The sequence below is a fragment of the Elephantulus edwardii genome, unplaced genomic scaffold (genome assembly GCF_000299155.1).
Source record: "Elephantulus edwardii isolate Elephantulus edwardi_28Jun2011 unplaced genomic scaffold, EleEdw1.0 scaffold00234, whole genome shotgun sequence".
In the NCBI taxonomy this organism is placed as follows: domain Eukaryota; kingdom Metazoa; phylum Chordata; class Mammalia; order Macroscelidea; family Macroscelididae; genus Elephantulus; species Elephantulus edwardii.
The window spans coordinates 2,997,154-3,014,283 of NW_006399984.1; the positions used below are offsets into that span (position 1 = coordinate 2,997,154).

The following is a 17,130-nucleotide window of genomic DNA, read 5'->3' on the forward strand; positions in this document are numbered from 1 at the left end:
AGGGATAATTTTACTTCCTCTTTGAAAATTTGTATACCTCTAATGTCTTTCTCTTGTCTTATTGCTATCGCTAAGACTTCCAATACAATATTGAATAAGAGAGGAGATAATGGGCATCCTTGCCTAGTTCCTGTTCTTAAAAGGAATGCCTTTTACCTCTCTCCATTGAGAATAATGTTAGCTCTCGGGTTTTCATAAATACTTTTTACTATATTGAAGAAATTCCCCTCTAGTCCTATTTTGGTGAGTGTTTTCATCAGAAAAGGGTGTTGGATTTTGTCAAAGACCTTTTCTGCATCAATTGATAGGATCATGTGGTGCTTTTTCTTTGCTTTGTTAATAAGATGAATTATATTAATTGTTTTTCTTATATTGAACCATCCTTGCATGCCTGTTATGAATCCCACTTGGTCATGATGGATTATTTCTTTGATATATCATTGTATTCTATTGGCCAATATTTTATTCAGGATTTTTGCATCTGTGTTCATAAGTGATATTGACCTATAGTTTTCTATTTTGGTGGTGTCCTTTCCTGGCTTTGGTATCAAGGATATGTTTGCTTCACAGAATGAGTCTGGGAGTGTCCCATCTTGTTCTATTTTTTAAAATAGTTTATATAAAATTGGTGACAGTTCTTCTCTGAATGTTTGATAAAATTCGCTTGTAAATCCATCTGGTCCAGGCCTTTTTTTGGTTGCCATCCACCTTTTTTAAGGTTCTTCCTCTCATTTGCTGACCCTTGATTTTCCAAGCATGATGGGTCTTTCCAAGGACTGGCCCTCTAACAATAAGCTCAAATTATGTGAAATTAAGCTACATCATCCTTGCCTTTAAGGAACACAATGGTGACACTTTCTCAAATGCATACTTGCTAGTATCCAACAAAATAGTAACAATAAACTTTGCCTCTCGATAATCACACTGAATGTGAGGATCCAAGCATCAGTTAAAAGAACTGATTGGATTTTTAAAAAATGCTGTCTACAAGAGATACACTGGAGAAACGAGGAAAAAGACTAACAATCAAAGGAATCTAAAAAAGATAGGCAATGTCCTCTCATGTAACTAAATGCATGAGAAAACCCTCTGCCAGGTCCATTATCATCATCACTCAGTTCCAATTTGATGTTACATAGCATTGACAATGACAAATATCAAAAGTTGGGAAAATATATTAAGCAAATGGCAACCAAAAAAGGAGGAGAGTTCTATAGTTGTTATGGGCCATTCAATTAAGTATGAATATAGCAACCATGTAAATGAACAGATCTGAACTGTCTTAGTTTGTGCCAACCTTATCATCTGTGACATATGTGAGCCCATTGCTGCCATCACTGCGTCAGTCCATCTCTTTGAAGATTTTCCTCTCTTTCACTGACCAAGCATGTGAACCTTTGCCAAGAAACAGCAACTCCTAGGAACAAGTATGTGAGACGAAATTCACCATTCTTGCCTCCATGAGCACTTTGGCTGCACTTCCTGGTTGGTTTACTAGCAATCCATTGGATATTTAGTTCTCCTCGCCAACATCACAACTCAAAGACACCAATAATTCCTCTGTCATCCTTATTAGCTTTGCAACTTTTAAATGCATAGGATGTAAATGAAAAAATAATGCCTCATATCAGGGGCATCTTGGTCTTTAAACTGACATAGCCGCTCCTTAACACCTTTGAGAGCTTCTCCAAAGCAGATTCTCCCAATGCAATTCATCTTTTGATTTCTTGACTGCTGTAATCAAGGAAGCTGAGGGAAGATTGATACAAGAAGATACTTGTTGACAACTTCAATGTTTTCTCCATCTATCATAGTGTAGCCACTGGCCCAGTGGTGAGGATTTTTGTTTTCTTGATGTTGAAATGTAATCCACATTCAAGACTCTACAGTGATCTTTTGCAGCAAGCATTTCAAGTCTTCCTCATTTTCAGCAAGTAAAGTGTCATCTGCATATGTAAGCTTTTGATGAGTCTCCCTCCAATACTGTCACATTGTTCTTCATAAGAGTTCAGCTTCATAAATTATTTACTCAGCATACAAATTGAAGAGATGCAAATCAAGACAACAACCAGGTAAGACTCCACCCTAGCAACAACAGCAAATTTCAGTAAGAGCTCAAATAACAAATGTTGGTGATGGTGTGGTGAGGCTGAAACTCTCATACACTAACAGTGAGAATGTAAAATGATACAATAATCCTTGAAATCTGGTGTTCCCTTAAAAAAAGCAGAAAATGGAAACAACAATTGACCAAGCTATTAAAACTACTAGGTACACACTGTACAGGGGAGCTGAAAAATGAACAGATACATGAATGGCCATGTTTCTGGTAGCATTATTTACAATATTAAAGAAATGGGAGAAAAGCCATGTTCCCATCAATGAACAAACAGAAAAACTATAATACACTCACATAGTAGACTATGATAAAGCATTGAAAAACAATTAAGAACTCATAAAACATTACATATCATGGATGAGTCTAGAAAACATTATGCTGAATGAAGTTAAGACAGTCATAAAAGAACAAATCTAAGACCACTGTCATAAACGGCTGAAGAAAAGTTTACATATGGGCACACTCATTCTAGTATGGTTACCACTAGGAGGCAAAGGACAAAGTAGAAAATTAATAGAGAATGAATGCTTCACGGGAATGGGTGAAGGACAATGTAGAATGAATAGTATCAGACATTGTATGTATTGTAAATAATACTGTGGGACAAAATATGCATATATGACTAAGGAAAATTCCAAATATGCTTCATAAACATTCGCATAAATCCCAATAAAAATAGGAAAATATTATAATCTTGGAACTATATAGGTACTTCCACCCTGCCCTATAAGGTCATAAGGAGTTGCAATCAAGTCAATGGCAATGAGTTTGGGTTTTGTTTTCTTTTGGGAAGGAGCTCATGGTTTCAACCATGTCCCCAAATATCTGTTAAAGTCTTAACCTCTAGTGTCTATAAAAATAAATTTGTTTGAGGGGAGCTCTGGTGGCCTAGTGGCAAGAAGCTGCACTCCAATCCCAGAGACACATGGTTCGAATCCACCAGATGCTCTGCTGGGAAAGGAGGGACAATCTCCTCCTGTACCAGTCAGATCTGATCTGACGGTACACAGACACACATACACAAAATAATAATAAAAAAATAAATAAATAAATTTGTTTGAAAAATGGGCTCTCTAAAAAAGTTGTCAGTTAACAACATACTATATACATACATAGCAACAGGGTAAAGTCTTAATTCAGTCTCAGTGACCTAAACAGAGAAGAGACAGAAAGGCAATACAAAATAGGAATATAGTCTTGCTGTCACAGAGACTTATGCAGCTATTAACCACGAGACCAGAAAAGGTGAGAAAGGTAAGAAAAGGAAGTTCTGGTGACTTAGTGGTATGGAGTTGTGCTGTCAACCCAAAGACTTGGAGTTTGAATCCACCAGCTTCTCCATGGAAGAAAGATGAACTACCTCTTCCCACAAGATTTACTGTCTTTGAAAACTTATTGGAGGGTCAGTTTCAATTTGACAGTAAATAACAAGGGAGAAATTAAAAACCAGGTAAAACTAATTCAGGGTTTAAGAAAACAGAGTAGTTACCTTTAGAGAGGAAGAAAGGTGTATGGGAAAGGGAGGAGGGGGACTATTGGGCTGCAGGCAGTAGTGCCCCTTCCTCTCTTTATTTACTAACATTAAGTCATAGTCACAGGCGTCCAGAGCGAAGGCTGTGTAGTGGAGCAGACCTGGGGGGAGGGATTGTAAAACAATGAAAGAATTTTTCTTTCACTTTTCCAAGAGGGTAGTGTACTAGGGGGAGGATTGGGAGGGAAGAAAAGTGCAACAATGAATGAATGGAAATTCAAAGTCTCTGTACATTTTCATTGAAATTAATAATAAATTTAAAAAAAAAGGTCACAGACACACTAACAGCTTATTCACAAAAATTCAAACTGTCATTGAGGATATGTGCACTCTCTGTAAGTATGCTATACTTCAATTTAAAAAGTTTATTTTAAAAAGACTTTCACCCACCTTGAAATATTTGTCAATTTTAGGTAAGTTGATTCTCTTTTTGGCATCCAACTTATAGATATTACTGACACTTCCATCCATCAAGTATAAACCAAAGCCCATAACCTGCAAATCCACAAAACATCGCAATAAAGCTCAGATCTGCAAATTTAATTACCTATAAACATTTATGCTATCATAGTTCACAATTCTGAAATGAAAATTCTCTTTGTTCAAAAGGCACTTTGAAAAGCTTCTAGTAAACAGAGCAACCTCTTCTTTCAAAGTTATTCTAACATATGCCCTTCCCCCTCCCCCTCATTTCACTGGCTATTCAAAATCATTTCACTGTGTGAGTCAATGAACAGATTCTTGAACTGTGATGAAAACAAAGTGACATGAAAATAATTTGTGACACAATGAATGATGTTCATGGTCACTATCATACTTCACGATAGTCAGCCATTCATAAACAATAGTTATAATAAGCATAGCTGTTATGAAGGCAACCCAAAACTTCCAAAATATTCCAAAGCAAGGCAAAGAAAAATTTAGCAGAACAACAGAGCAAGTACTTTTGTGACTATTTCCATTTCTTAATAAGGTAGAGACAGATCCTTGAAACCCTCCCAAATTTGAAATAGAATGATGATAAAGAATAGGATGAATACCCCCCCAAGTCTCTTGAACAAGTCAACAAGTATATATTTCTACCTAGGAGTCACATTCTTAAAAGTAAAATCTTAGGGAGCTCTGGTGGCATAGAGGCAAGAAGCTGCACTGCAATCCCAGAGGCATGAGGTTTGAATCCAACAGATGCTCTGCTGGAGAAGGAGGGCAATCTCCTCCTGTATCAGTCAGATCTGATTTGACGGTACTCACACACACATACACACTCACACTTTTTTTTTTAAAAAAAAAGTAAAATCTCAGCTTCTGCTCCAGAAATTAAATAAAATTACACAACCCCATTCCAGCCTTCCTTGTCCAAAAGCACAACATCATCTCCACGATTTAGTGTAATCCTAAAGGACTGATGTCAACAGCTGGCTGTCCATGAGGTTTAGAAAAGTTGCAAGCACAAGATTAAGATTAGAAAAGTTGGTGAAAGAATTCTTAACAAAGCTTAACTTGCCAACAAGAGCACATGCTATTCCTGGCAATACTGCAGGCAATCACCCCACAAATACCTTAAGCAGCATGTGTTTCTCACTGGGTGTCAAGTACATCTTATTCTCATAGTAATCCACACACAAATTTACAATGTCTGCAAGGAGTTCTTCATAACCAGAGATCACTTCAAGCTGCTGCTGCAGAGACTGAAACACAAAACAGGCACATGAGCATCAAGTACCTGGCCTACATGCGGTAACCAGAATGCTGTAGCAGGGCCTTACCTGTGTGATCTTGTTATGGTTGGCCAGAAACATGGACAAATTCTGTGACTCCTGGATGGACTGTGGATCCGCCATCTTCCGTAAAAACTGAGCAGCTCTTTGAAAGCAATGAGCAGAATTAATTCCCAAATGGTGATTTAAAAAGTGAGGGTTAAAAAAAAGCCTGGATAAGTGAGGATTATGTTATTCTCTCTACAGAAGAAGAAATATTAAGAAATGTCAATCCTAAAAACCACTTACAACTTCAGCTTTCTCATGCTTCTCCACTAGCCCAGGATTACAAGTCAGGTTTTTGCCCAATTTGCTCAAATGAACTATAGAAGACGCTACATAGTGCATTTCATATTGGACTGCTAACCAAAAGTTAAACAGTTTGAATCCTACAATTACTTCTTAGAAGAAAGATGGGCAGTCTCCTGTAAAGATTTACAGTCTCAGAAAACAAAGAAACGGTTGCTTTCAGTAGAAACTAACTCATCAGCAGTGAGCCTGGTGTGGGGTTTTACATAGTCCTGGACAGTTACAATCCTGCTTATCAACAGCTGATTTCCTTCTTCAGAAATGGTAAACACTACCTCAAAAGCATAAGAACAGATCAGTTTAGCCTGGCTACCATTCCTCTTGACAAGGAAAATGTATCCTGGAAATATTGTGTCAGTGACCACACACAATTCAGGAACCAAATGCCTAGACAAAGTGCTGGGTACTTCCAGTTTACAGTTCTATTTTGAGTAAACTTAATGATCCTAAGCTTCAGTTAACACAGCTGTAAATAAATCTAATAGCGATGACTTGGCTGTCAGGAAGCTCTCTAAAGTGCTAAAGAGCAAAGATATCAGTGTAGAGACTAAGGCACACCTGATTCAGGTCATGGCCTTTGCAGTTATTTGCTACGCATCAGACAGCTGGACAATAACCAAGGATGGCAAAAGAAGAACTGATGTCTCTGAATTGTGGTGCTGAAGAAGCATAATACTGAACATACTATGGACTGACAAAAGAACTAAGAGTCTGTCCTGGAGAGGGTGAAATCAAGCTGCACCTGAGAGGCACAGATTTTGAGACTCTGTCTCATATACTTTGGGCACGTAACCAGGAGGAACCAGTCCTTGGAGAACGATATCATGCTTGAAAAGGTAGAGGGACAACACAGGAGAGAAAGACCCCAGATGAGATGGACTGATACAGTAACTTGAGTAATGAGGGTAGGAGTGTCAGAAACAGTGAGAAGGCTCAGGAAAGAGAAGGGTTCAGAGATGCTGCGTGTAGGTTCGCTATGAGCAGTAGTCAACTCAGTGGCACCTATGGCACATAACAATAACAACAATGAGAATGATGTGAGAATAATCAAATGAGGACAGCATATATGAAAGTAACTTAACATCAAAGTCTAGCAGAAATGTGAAGTCCACACAGTACCTGTGTAGCCTTGGAAGATGTGGGGCTAAATGAGGAGTTTGGATATCTCAACTTGCCCCTGTTAAGATACAGGGGAACTTACCTGTATGTGGGTATGTCTAGATAGTCTAAGTGTTCAGGGTTTAACTAAAATACAGTTCCCACAATGAAGACTAACATTCTATACTAACAATCATTTCTCCCTCTGAACTGCATTTCAATGTTGCTAGTTGTGGCTACGTGACTACAAACTGGGTCATGAGAATACATGCAAAATATTATTTGGTACTGAAAGATTTACTTCTAAGAAGGGAGTAGAGCCCATCTTCTTGCTCCTTGCTAAATGAAATGCAGACATGATAGGTATAACTGTGGCAGACATATGGACCATGAGAGCACACTTTAGGACAGCAGAGCATCAGGAAAGCAGGCTCCCTGGATCTCTGAACACTGTGTAATCACTGCATCCGGAATGGACTGAAGCTCACACTAGAGGTACATGGAAGGTTACACTGAAGCTTTTTAAGTTAGAGAAAAAGCAACTTCACTCTAGTTTAAACTACATTTATTTCTAAGAGTTTTTAAAAATGATGCACACAGGATAACATTCTTTGTTATTTTTAAATGTGTTCATTTATTGTTCTGAATAGTTCTCAATGAGGGTAAGGGATCAAGAAAGTTGTAATCTATTTTTCTTAAGCCTCACCATAACCATGTAAGTTACCATGGCATTTACATCTAGCTACTAGAGAACAAGAGAGAGCAGAGATAATGATTCAGGACAGTGCTCCCAAAAGTTCCACAAAGAAGAACTAGGAAGGGCTTTGGGGAATACTTAAAACCAGTCTGCTGTGGTTGGAGAAGGCTATGAGGTGACCATGCCAGCAGCTTCAGAAGCACTAGACTTCACAACAGTCTTCCACAGAGTAGCCACATCTCTAAACTGCTCAAGAGTCTGGAACCAGAGAAAAGGTTCTACCGCTATAAAAAAAAATACCTTTTTAAGACAGAAAACTATTCATAATATCCAAAATCTGTTGCTAAAGACTTCTTTAAAGGGCTACGAGCAATGATGTCACTTTGAGGACTGATGTGCACCTGCCCCAAGTTGTGTTATTTTCAATCACCTTATACACATGTGAAAGTTAAAAAACCAAGACTGAAGAAGCATTGGTACCTCTGAATTCTTGTATTGGCAAAGAATATTAAATAAACCATGGACTGACAAAACAATAAACAAATCTCTCGTGGAATAGTACAGTCTCAAACTCTTTAAAGCAAAGATGGTAAAAACTCTGTCTCCTCTACTTTAATCGTGCTAAAGGAGGGGCCAGTCGCTAGAGAAAGACATATTTGGTAAAGTAAAGGGTCTGGAAAAAAAAGCATAAGACCTTTAATGATATAGACTGTTACCACAACTGTAACAATGGGCTTAAGCACAGAGAAATTATGAGGATGGTACAGGATGGACATAGAGTCTCTATGAGTTAAAGTTTTTAGGTGCAATGGCACCTAACAATCTGCCCAACAATCTGCCCATCTTCCTCACTGCACCAACAGAACCAAAAAGGCTGGAGAATCTGTTGAAAAGCATAGCATAAGTACACAGTTCAGGAAGCTGTTCAAAAGTATAGCGCAGGTACACTGTTCAGTTCATCTGTGCCTCAGAGCCTCACCACGCTCCAAGCATCACATCACATATAACACTAACAGCAAACAAGATGACAACATGAAAGCTGGGTTAACAGATGTTTCTAGTCTTAAAAACACACTACTACTAAAAGATAGATATAACATGTTCAGATATAAAGATCACACCCTTTCCCATTTAATTTCCTATCTGTTGGGCTCACCTGTCATTGATTGATTTATTGAAGTCTATAATCTCATACGGATACTCTTGAAACACTGATATCGTAAAATGTCATCTGATGAAGACTAAGTATCCTAAAACTCTCCTCTGTGGTAAACACAGCCTTTATGGTTATATACTGTATATTCCCAGCCCTAGAAGAATGCTTCATCTTGAGTTGTTGTTGTTATTGTTGTTAAGTGTTTGCAACTCATAGTGACCCTATGTACAACAGCCCTAAACCCTGCTCTATTCTGTGCCAATCGCACTGCCTCTGACACACCCATCCCGATTACCCCAGTCACTGAATCAATCCACCTCATAGAGGGTCTTCCCCTCCTGCGCTGTCCCTCCACCCTACCAAGCCCTCTCCAAGGACCTGTCTCTCCTTACAACATGTCCAAAGTAAGTCAGACGAAGCCCCAGAATCCTTGACTCCAAGGAGTAGATGGTTTAACCCTCTCCAGGATGAATCTGTTTATTTTCCTAGCAGTCCATGGTACCCTCAATACTTTTATCCGGCACCACAGCTCAAAGGCATCAATTCTCCTTCTATCCTCCCTAGTTATTGTCCAACTCTCTGATGCATAACAAGTGATTGCAAAGACCATGGCCTGTATCAGGCGCACCTTAGTCTCCAGACAGACACTGTTGCTCTTGAGTACTTTAGAGAGGTCCCTAACAGCAGACTTTCCCATGGCAATACGTTCTTTGATTTCATGACTGCTGGTGCCAAGAGTGTTGACCGTGGAACCAAGCAAACTGAAGCTGTGAACAATCTCAATCTCTTCGCCATCCATCCTGATGCTACCAATTGGTCCAGTGGTGAGAATCGTTGTCTTCTTGACATTGAGCCTCAGTCCATACTGAAGGCTGCAGTCCTTGACCCTCTGCAGCAAGTACATGATATCCTCCTCAGTTTCAGCAAGCAGGGTTGTGTCATCTGCATAACGCAAATTGTTAATAGCTCTTCCACCAATCCTGACGCCACACTTCTCCTCATAGAGCCCAGCCTCTCGGATAATCTGCTCTGCATACATGTTGAAAAAGTATGGAGATAGGGCACATCCCTGGCATACACCCTTCCCAATTTTGAACCATGCAGTTTTATCCTACTCTGTTCTGACGACTGCCTCTTGGTCCAAGTATAGGTTTCGCATTAGCAGAATTAAATGTTCTGGGATTCCCATTCTTCTCAGAGTCAGCCATAGTTTGTTATAATCCACACTGTCAAATGCCTTTCCTAATCAATGAAACACAGACATTCTTCTGGTATTCCCTGCTTTCAGCTAAGATCCATCTAACATCAGCTACAATATCCCTAGTATCACATCCCCTTCTCAACGTAGCCTGGACTTCTGGCAGTTCTCTGCTGATGTGCTGTTCCAGTCGTTTTCGGATAATCTTCAGAAGAATTTTGCTTGCATGTGAAATCAATGAGATTGTTCTGTAGTTTCTGCACTCAGTTGGGTCACCTTTCTTTGGAATGGGAAGAAATATAGACCTCTTCCAGTCAGTTGGCCAAGTGGTTGTTCTCCAGATTTCTTGGCACAACTTGGTGAGCACAACCAGGTTTGTTCTGTTGTACAAAGGGTTTTCAGAGGCCTGCTATTTCAGAAGTGAATGGCCAATCCTTTTTCCTAGTCTTTCTTAATCTGAATGTTTACTCTAAAGCACACAAACAAAAATTATTTCTTGATTAAATGATTTTTAAGTATGGATGCTGTGGTATATCATTTGCCTCAAGTTACTTGTACTTGCTTCATGACTTACTCAAAACAACGCATCTTCCTAAAAATTGCTAATAAATCACAGATTTATGATCATAAGTCATGTTCTTTCTTACTATGTTTCACTGAACAGTTTACTCTCTTGCTTTTTCCCCCTTGCTTCATAATTTATTGAGGAAAACAGAAGTAATTAAAAGAGAACTTTTGCAAGTAAACCCAGAAGAAACAATCTGCATCTGTATTTTTTTTATTCTAGTAAGTAAAGGGAATCCTGAGATTAGGGACTTGACTTTTAGCCTAAAGACTGGTGGTTAGAACTCATAAAGAGGTACTCTGGGATGTTTCTGAAAGTCACATCCTTGAAAACTCTATGACGAATTTCTTCGCTTTGCACACATGGTGGGGGGTGTCATGAGACAGAATCAATTCAATGGCAATTAAAAACTACATAGATATAATTTTGTTCCCCAAAAATATATACTGGAATCTTAACCCTTGGACATATACGGATATAATCTTACTTTTTGTTTTATTCTAATAAGTGCAGTGTGTACCTTGAACCTAAACACTGTTGACGAGGTATGTGGAGCAGCAGAGATGCAAAGGAAAAGAGGCAGATACAGGGGAAGAGAGACACAAAGGACAGAGAAAGGAGGATGGTGTATCTACAAATCCAGGAACTCCAAGGAAAACTGACTATTTAACTCTGAGATAAGAACCATGAGCCAGATCAAGAGCCAGATAAGAAAGGACCCTGTCTACAATTTGGACTTCTAGCCTCCTGAATGTGAGGAAGTAAGTATTTAATCTTGAAAACCCACTTGGCATAAGACAATAGCTAAGACTGCTTATTTAACAAAGTAAACAGAAGTCAGTACCTCATTTCATCCAGGCCTGTCTTTACATTACTAAGAGAGCTGATGAGAAGATAGCCGCTCTGGACTTTATAACCTCTCCAAGTCTATGGACACTCTATGATCAACTGCAGCACTAATCAGCGTTGCAGAACCTACTACCTACTACCTGCACCTTTACTACCCTCTTCAATATTCCCACCTGCTTCTTCTCCAGAACCACCAGGGCTTAGGTAGCCCACATACACTGTGGAAAGGCCCATATCTATCTACAAGGCACAAGGCTACGGTGGTAATACAAGCATCCAGTGTAGCAGGTCTAGTAGAGGACCAGATCTGACAGCAAGGCCTGTTCAGCAAGGGACTGAATGTCTACAGAGCCCCAAGCTCAGGCTTGCAGCAATCCTCGGCACTGAGCAAACATTTACTGTCGAGAACAAGGACTATGCTAGATGTTTTTAATCTAGCCAAGAAGCTGAGTACGTAGAAGTCTTCTATAGGTATTTGAATGACAAGAATTCTCAGATCTTTGATGTAGCTTTAGAAAGACCCCGGTATATGCACACTACCACGTTTCAGCTTACCTTCCAGTAAACTTATCAAACACTTCTTTTTTCATTTTACAGCTAGAAATATGTCCTGAAACCTAAAAATAATTACTGCCAAGCTACAGCAATAATCCCAAGCTCATAAAGCACGCACCACTAGCCCCATTAACATGCGAACAGCTCACCTCTTATAAGCTGAGTGATCATTCTTCACACTGCACTTCATGTTCTTCAGCTCATCGAGCACAGCAAACATGTTGATGAACTTGCCCAAGGTCAGCAGGTAGGCCTCAGACACGAAGTCCTTCCTTCTCTCTACATGACACAAGCGACGCACCTCCCCACAGAAACGCTCAATGGCATTTCTCTAGTAGAAGAGGGAAAAGCAGAGCCATGTGTGTCAGTGCTAGGTCAAACCCAGACCAGCCAAAAGGGAGGCTGCCAGTCATGCAGACACCATCAGATCTACAGAATACAGACTCATTTAAAAGTAGTTTCTAAACACATATATATGCCCTCTAAACACATATGCCCTGTAACAAAGACTGTTAATTTTATATCCCTAAAGTAAATTCATTTTATTGATTATTCTAGCAAAGATGCTTTAACTATCAGAAATATAACAATTGGCAGATTATTAACTTTTATGTTAAGACAAAAAACTTAACTCCTAAGAAGTTCTATATTCTGCTAAAGGAATCTATACTGATAATCTTGTTTTCAAAGCTAGCAAGTCCTTTCCTGTTGCCACTCTTTGCTTAACCAATGAGCTCAAGCAAGAGAAAAGTGGACAGAGGTTAAAAGTAAGAAAAACACCTGAAAATAAGATAATTCAATGAACAATTCCACCGAAATATAAAACTTCATAGCTGGTCCTGTTAGAAAGACCTCATAGGAGAAAAGAATTATTACCCTCAAGCTGAAAAGACAGTATCTATCGTGAGAGGTGCGTACTCTACAGCTGTTTGGCTATTCCTCTTCTGTCTCAGACACTATGCTGCTCTGATCACTTTATGTTGTGCTCACTGGGCTTATACTTTTAAAAAGGGCAGTCACGATGAATTAGTGAAATGTCAGAAAATCTCAGACCTCCAAACTAGATCTTTTGGATTACTTTGCTCTTTTTACCTGGAAGTACATAAAGTTCATCAGTTTTGTGACTTCTGGCTCAAGGACTTCCACAGTTTTCTCATAAATCTCCACTCTATTAGGCTGCTCATTGCATTTCACCTGGGAATAAGCAAACAAAGGTTCAAAGAGACTTTAATCCAGTCAGAAATGGCTGCTTGGTGGAAAGGTGATAGTGATGAAAGAGGGGAGAATGGCTGGTTATGGAAGAATTGGAGACAAGGGTAGTGATGGAGGAAGATGCAAACAAAAAACCAAAAATGGTAGTGGAAGGGGAGAAGAGGGAGTAAAGGAGAAGGCTGGAAATGGGGAAGGTGGTAGCCATGGGCAAAAGAGATAGCGGGAAAAGGAGGATAACGAGGGAACAAATGAAGGAGAAAGAAAGAAGACAGGGAATACAAATAAGGAAGACAGAAATTGAGGAAGGCTGGACATAAGGGTGGCAAGAGAAAAGTATAGATGAGGAAAAAGATGTTAAGAGTAGAAAGGCAGATAGAGGTGGTAGCAAGGAGGAGGCTGGAGATAGGAGAGGGGAGGTTTTAGCAGGTGGCACCTGTGGGATGGCCCTGGAGCAGCTCCTCCAGGTGTATAGCATGACAGCATATTCCTGGCCCTCCTCCAGCATCTCATTCTGTAATGGAACACAGGGCAAATCAAAGACAGGTAGATGGAAGTCTCAAAGTGAAGCAGGAAACAGTCATCAAAGAATGATAAACTGCTAAAATCTATACAAAGAAACGTAAGTTCTCAACTTTCCCCTTGAGATGTACAGATTCAAGGACTATGCCCTGCTTGCCCAGAGGATAATGGTGGCTTAGGACTAGGCAGAAAGTGCTTAGAGCACGAAGGGATCCCACTGGGGCTATCTACACTATGTTCTCTCTGTTAAGGCAACTCAGACAAGCTGCTGGTAGCTTTGATAGCCTGTCAACGGTCCTCAGTGTGCAAAAGGAAAGCTGGAGGATTTCTGCAGAAGTCACAGGAGGAGTCTCCATGGGAAGAGGAATACTATTTTAAAATCTACTTAGTATCTTTTTCTTTCCTTCCTGATTTTCCTTTGGTAAAAGGATTTAAAAGATGCTAGCTAAAATGTCAACTGCAGACTGAAAATGCTTAAAAATAGCCTTTAATGTGTTCTCAACTGTCATCAAAAGCACAACTATTGCTCTCTCCCTGTCAGAAATGAGTGAAAAAAGCAAAGATGTATGGCAACATTTAGTCCCAAGCACTAATAGACCATCTGAATCTCAATTTTCACAACTGAGAGCGTAGAAAAACTAAATGTCGCATGGATACCACTACTGACAACTCTAAGACGGATCACAGTGCAAAATCATAAATACTGTAGAGAAATTTCCAACAAAACTGAAAAATGCCATCCATAGAACCCAAAAGTATGGTCACCCTTTGACCCTGGAACAAAACTCATTTCCGTGTCTCAACTTTTAGTCAATCAAGAAAGGTCTACAGAGTGACCAATAATGTAAGGGAGACATTCATTCCTCAGAATCACAAACCCTATAAGATCAAAAGAGCATCATCTGCCCAAGGATATAAAGACAGAAGGCAGGAAAGGTTAGGGTGAAGAATTCACAGAAATGAGAATCATAGGAAAGAAGGAGAGAAAGTGTGATTGTTTTTACGTGCAGATTCATAATTGACCCTTTTCAGCAGCTTCTGAGAGGCTTTAAATCATATGAGTGAAAACCGCCTGTATTTCTTCAGCAGAACAGCCAGAGGAATCAAACTTTGAGTCTTACCTTCAGAGTGTAACTTTTTACCACTAGACTAAAACCAATTTACTTTGTAAACTTTCACTTAACTCACACTTAAAATTAAGAAGAAAAACTATGCTTAGAACCTTCCATGCTGCAATTTCACGTCTCTGAATCTAGCCTAAGGACATAATGTAGTTATTTAGAAATTGTTAAAAACTGTTTTCTATTTCGGTACTGTGAAAATGTCTAAGAAATCACTAAAATAGATCATCTTAGCATAATTATATAATTCATTTGTAAATTTTAAATTATAATACCCAGCATGTGAATCCAGGTTCCTAAGAAGAACAGAGAGAGCTAAAAGGAAGAGGTTCCTCATGATATTAAAAGAGGTTTTTTTCTGGACCATAAAGCCCAAGTTATTTTAAAAGAGAATGTACTGCTTTTACAATTAAAAAAGACAGTGAAGGTTTCTTTAAAAACAGAATGTCTTTCATTCAATTTCTTTTTATCTTTCTCACTACCTATCATACCAGGATAATACCAATCTCTAGGAATACAAGTATTGAGAAAGAATTACCATGTTAGAATGAACGGTGGCCTGCTCAATATATCTTGCAATACCAGTAACAAATGCATTTCTGTCTTCAAAGTTAGTGTTGAAATTTGGCTAGAAAGAAAAAAAAGAAAAAAAAAAAGCATGAAGATACAGGGTTTGGCTACCCTTTGGCCCAGCAGCTGCATGGAGGGAGGGAGGGCACACCTGATACAGCAGTGAAGAAGGCGGAGGCTCAATGCAGGGTTGCTGGTCAGGCAGTGGCAGCTCCTCCAGGAGATCCACATTGGACAGCGCATCCTCAAGTGTCACCTGAGCTGCCATTCTAACACTGAAACAGATACAAAGACACTGTTCTCATAAGGAAAGGTATCAAAGTCCAATCCTCTCCTGAGACTAAGGTTCACAGATCAAGTAGTCCAGGGACCCACTCCCAATCTCTACTCCTAAGTAAAGAACTGATGTCTTCGTGTGTGTACCGTCAGACTGGTACAGGAGGAGATTGCCCTTCCTTCTCCAGCAGAGTATCTGGTGGATTTGAACCACACACCTCTGGCATTGCAGTGCAGCTTCTTACCACTAGGCCACCAGGGCTTCCTTGATGCCTTTGAATTGTGGTGTTAGACAAGAGAACTGAACACTACACGGACTGTGAAAAGCACAAACAAGTCTCTCTTGGAGGAAGTGCAACCAGGGTGCTTGTTAAGAGACAAGGATAGTGAAACCTGGTCTCACATACTTTGGGCATGGTATCAGGAGAAATCAGTGCTTAGGAAAAATGCATTATGCTGAGAAAGGTGTAACAGGGGGAAAAGAGAGGAAGTTGCTCAAGAGGAGGGTCAGAACACTGACAATAACAATGTGCTTGAACACATGTGAGACTATGAGGATGGCACAAGGTTTAGATGTGTTATTCATAGAAGACAAACTAGAAAAGGAAACATTTTAAAAGTAAAATCTTATGTACCTCAAAAGATTTCTCAAAAAAAGAGTAAAAAGATAAATGAAAGAATGGGAAAAAATGCATGGCATCAACATAACTGACAAAGTCTAGCCTCCAAAACTGATATTAAAAAAAGTCATACAAATTCTGTAGAAAATTTCAACACCTAAATGAAAAATAAAGACAAATAATACATGTACAGATATTTTACTCAAAGATGAATTCAGATGGCAAATAAACCCATGAACATATGATATCCATCCTTTCCCGTTGTCACTGTTAGGTGCTGTTGATTCAAGCACAACTGATAAGTAACCCTGTGAACAGGACTGAACTCTATCGATCCTGTTCCATCCTCAACATCTCTGACACTCTTGAGCCCTTGTACAGTCACTGTGTCAATCCACCTTGTAAAGGGTCTCTCTCTTTTGCTGACCCTCGACCTTTCCAAGCATGAATATCCCTCTCCAATGAAGTTTCTCATAGCAACATGTCCAAAGTATGTGAGATGAGGTTTTGTTATAAAGCAATGAAATACAATCTGACTACTACAGCATGTTAAAGTTCAGTAAAGGAGAAAACAAATACTGATAAATAAAGATACTGGAATTCCCAAAACATTCTGGACAGAACTGAAAATAGTACAACCATTGTGAAAAAACAGTATGTACATCCTTTAGGGCTAGAAATAGATATACCACTTAATTCAGATCCTAATGCTATGAATAAAAAACAAGTTTGGATACAAATATTTATACACCCATGATCATTACACCATTTCTCTTCAAAGATGGAAATAATCCAAGTGACCATCAACAAACGAACTGATGAGCAAAAAAGGGTACATGCACACAAGGAAATAGTAACATTAAAAATGACTAATCTCTGGGGATGGCTGAAAATCGCCTGTGACTTCATCCATAGCCACTGGTGAGAGTCAGCGTCCAGAGCCATCAGGGGCTTTAAGCTCGTTGCCCACTGCTGTGG

The 17,130-nt window shown here is 39.3% G+C and overlaps 1 protein-coding gene across 1 annotated transcript in view; it reads right to left on the reverse strand.

Annotated features, from left to right (window-relative positions):
• Nucleotides 1-15,524, reverse strand: part of CYFIP1 (cytoplasmic FMR1 interacting protein 1) — a 206,542-nt gene extending 191,018 nt beyond the window's left edge. The window contains exons 1-8 of the mRNA XM_006898595.1: nt 15,408-15,524; nt 15,225-15,314; nt 13,480-13,557; nt 12,927-13,028; nt 11,984-12,165; nt 5,417-5,513; nt 5,210-5,338; nt 4,041-4,145 (exon numbers count right to left, since the gene is read on the reverse strand). Coding sequence (XP_006898657.1) covers nt 4,041-4,145; nt 5,210-5,338; nt 5,417-5,513; nt 11,984-12,165; nt 12,927-13,028; nt 13,480-13,557; nt 15,225-15,314; nt 15,408-15,524 — 900 coding nt within the window. The remainder of the gene's footprint in view (nt 1-4,040; nt 4,146-5,209; nt 5,339-5,416; nt 5,514-11,983; nt 12,166-12,926; nt 13,029-13,479; nt 13,558-15,224; nt 15,315-15,407) is intronic.
• Between the last annotated feature and the right edge of the window lie 1,606 nt (nt 15,525-17,130).